At 52.1% G+C, this 2094-nt stretch overlaps 1 protein-coding gene across 2 annotated transcripts in view; it reads left to right on the top strand.

Moving 5' to 3' along the window:
* The first annotated feature begins 895 nt into the window (after positions 1-895).
* The window catches only part of API5 (apoptosis inhibitor 5), a 32832-nt gene continuing 31633 nt past the window's right edge, over positions 896-2094 (top strand). For both annotated transcript variants that reach the window (XM_017858098.1, XM_017858097.1), the window contains exon 1: positions 896-1137. In XM_017858098.1, the coding sequence (XP_017713587.1) occupies positions 1069-1137 (69 nt within the window). In that variant the 5' untranslated portion in view covers positions 896-1068. The remainder of the gene's footprint in view (positions 1138-2094) is intronic.

The following is a 2094-nucleotide window of genomic DNA, read 5'->3' as shown; positions in this document are numbered from 1 at the left end:
TTTACCTAATGGGATCATCTTATACCTGCTTTTTAACTTTTTTTTTCTTTTTCTGAGATAAGAGTTTTGCTCTGTGGCCCAGGCTGGAGTGCAGTGGCATGATCTGGGCTCACTGCAACCTCTGCCTCCTAGGTTCAAATAATTCTCCTGCCTCAGTCTCCCAAGTAGCTGGGACTACAGGTGCGTGCCACCATGCCTGGCTAATTTTTGTATTTTTAGTAGACACCAGGTTTCACCATGTTGGCCAGGCTGATCTTGAACTCCTGACCTCAAGTGATCCACCCACCTCAGCCTTCCAAAGTGCTGGGATTACAGGTGTGAACCACAGCACCCAGCTATATATAGATACGATAATTATATAATATATATATAAATTTTCATCTAAACTTGTATCTTAGAAATTCTTATCAGTAAGCGTACGTGATTTCATTTATTTATTACTCTCTTGGACACTATACATAATCAGGTGGCCCCAATTCTTTACCCTGGCAGCAAAGATAAGCAAATTCTTCCAGCAGGCCGAATTTGACCCCACACTTGATGAGCGTGGTGGACACAGAGGGTTTTTTAATGGCATAGGAATGCTTTTTGCTTCCCACCGGACCCACTACCCTCTATTGCCACTGATTAATATTACCTTCCTTGAATCAGGAGGAAACCGTTTGTGACTTCTCATATGTAAGATCTTCTAAGGGCAGAAACGCAATTATCTCTGTATTAATCTCCCCGCCCACCCCCACCCCTCCCATCGAGAGCCGCCAGCCAGGCTCAAGCTTTCAAAAAGGCGTGAGATAATCCAATCATCCTTGCCGCTTTTTGCTCCTCCAAGCTCTAGAGGGCGACAAAAATCGCGGAGGCGCATTGGATTCTACTGAAGGCCGCTCCCGACGTGCGCGTCTTTACGTAGACGTCGGGGGCGGAGCCGGGCTGTGAGCGGTGACTGGCGGCGGCACTGGCGGCAGCTGGAGGTGTAATAGTGCAGGTAGTGGGTTTGGAGAAGTTCCGAGGCGGCGGTGGCGCCGGTGAGGACAACGATAGCGGAAGCGGGCCCTGGGCTTGTCGCTCACCATGCCGACGGTAGAGGAGCTTTACCGCAATTATGGCATCCTGGCCGATGCCACGGAGCAAGTGGGCCAGGTGAGTGAGTCCCCCGGCGGCCTGCAGGGCCCGGCGCTCCGCGGCCTTTCCAAAGCGCTGCCCGCCGCGCTCTCCCGGGCCGGGCGGGGGCTGCGGCTTCATCCTCCCGGGGGAGCTCCTAGCCACCCCAGGCCGTCTCATCGGGGTGGGCCTCTCTGGGAGTGTAGACTCCGGCTTCCCCAGGGAGACCGCGGTCCCCAGGGTTCCAGGCTTCCCTGCCTCTCTCGCCCAGCCTTTTCCCACCGTGGCGTAACCTAACTCAGCCCGTTCAGGCTCACGTTAATTCTCCTCCCGAGCTTTCCTCTTTAGGATTCTCTTAAGCCTTTTTCCTTTTCGGTGGAGCTCAGTCCTTCCAAGATTAGATGTGGAGTTTTCTTCAAGAGGTCAAGATGTGGTTTTTTTTGTTTTTGTTTTTTTTTTTGGAGGCAAAATTCTGCTACTAGTTGAAGAAGAGTGTTTAAGAGACAGACGTTTGTGAGAAACAGAAGAGGGACTCTTTGGTCCAGACTTTGATGAGGGCTCACGGTTTCATTTATTCAGTACATTTTTTGAGCGCGGAGCGCTAGAGATACAGATGGAAAGGTCCGCGCGCTCTCAGAATGTACAGTTAGGGAGTGTAGTGAGTGATAAATAAGAAAGGCATCGTGAGGCCCGGCGCGGTGGCTCACGCCTGTAATCCCAGCACTTTGGGAGGCCCAGGCGGGCGGATCACGAGGTCAGGAGTTCGAGACTAGCCTGACCAACATGGTGAAATCCCATCTCTGCTAACAATACAAAAATTAGCCGGGCGTGGTGGCGTGGGCCTGTAATCCCAGCTACTCAGGAGGCTGAGGTGGGAGGATTGCTTGAACCTGGGAGGCGGAGGTTGCAGTGAGCCGAGATCGCTTCACTGCTCTCCAGCCTGGGCGACAGAGCGAGACCCCGTCAGAAAAAAAAAAAGGGAAAAAAGAAAAAAAA

This window comes from Rhinopithecus bieti, unplaced genomic scaffold (assembly GCF_001698545.2).
Source record: "Rhinopithecus bieti isolate Rb0 unplaced genomic scaffold, ASM169854v2 scaffold_46101, whole genome shotgun sequence".
Classification (NCBI taxonomy): Eukaryota; Metazoa; Chordata; class Mammalia; order Primates; family Cercopithecidae; genus Rhinopithecus; species Rhinopithecus bieti.
This window is presented reverse-complemented; position numbering and strand designations above follow the sequence as displayed.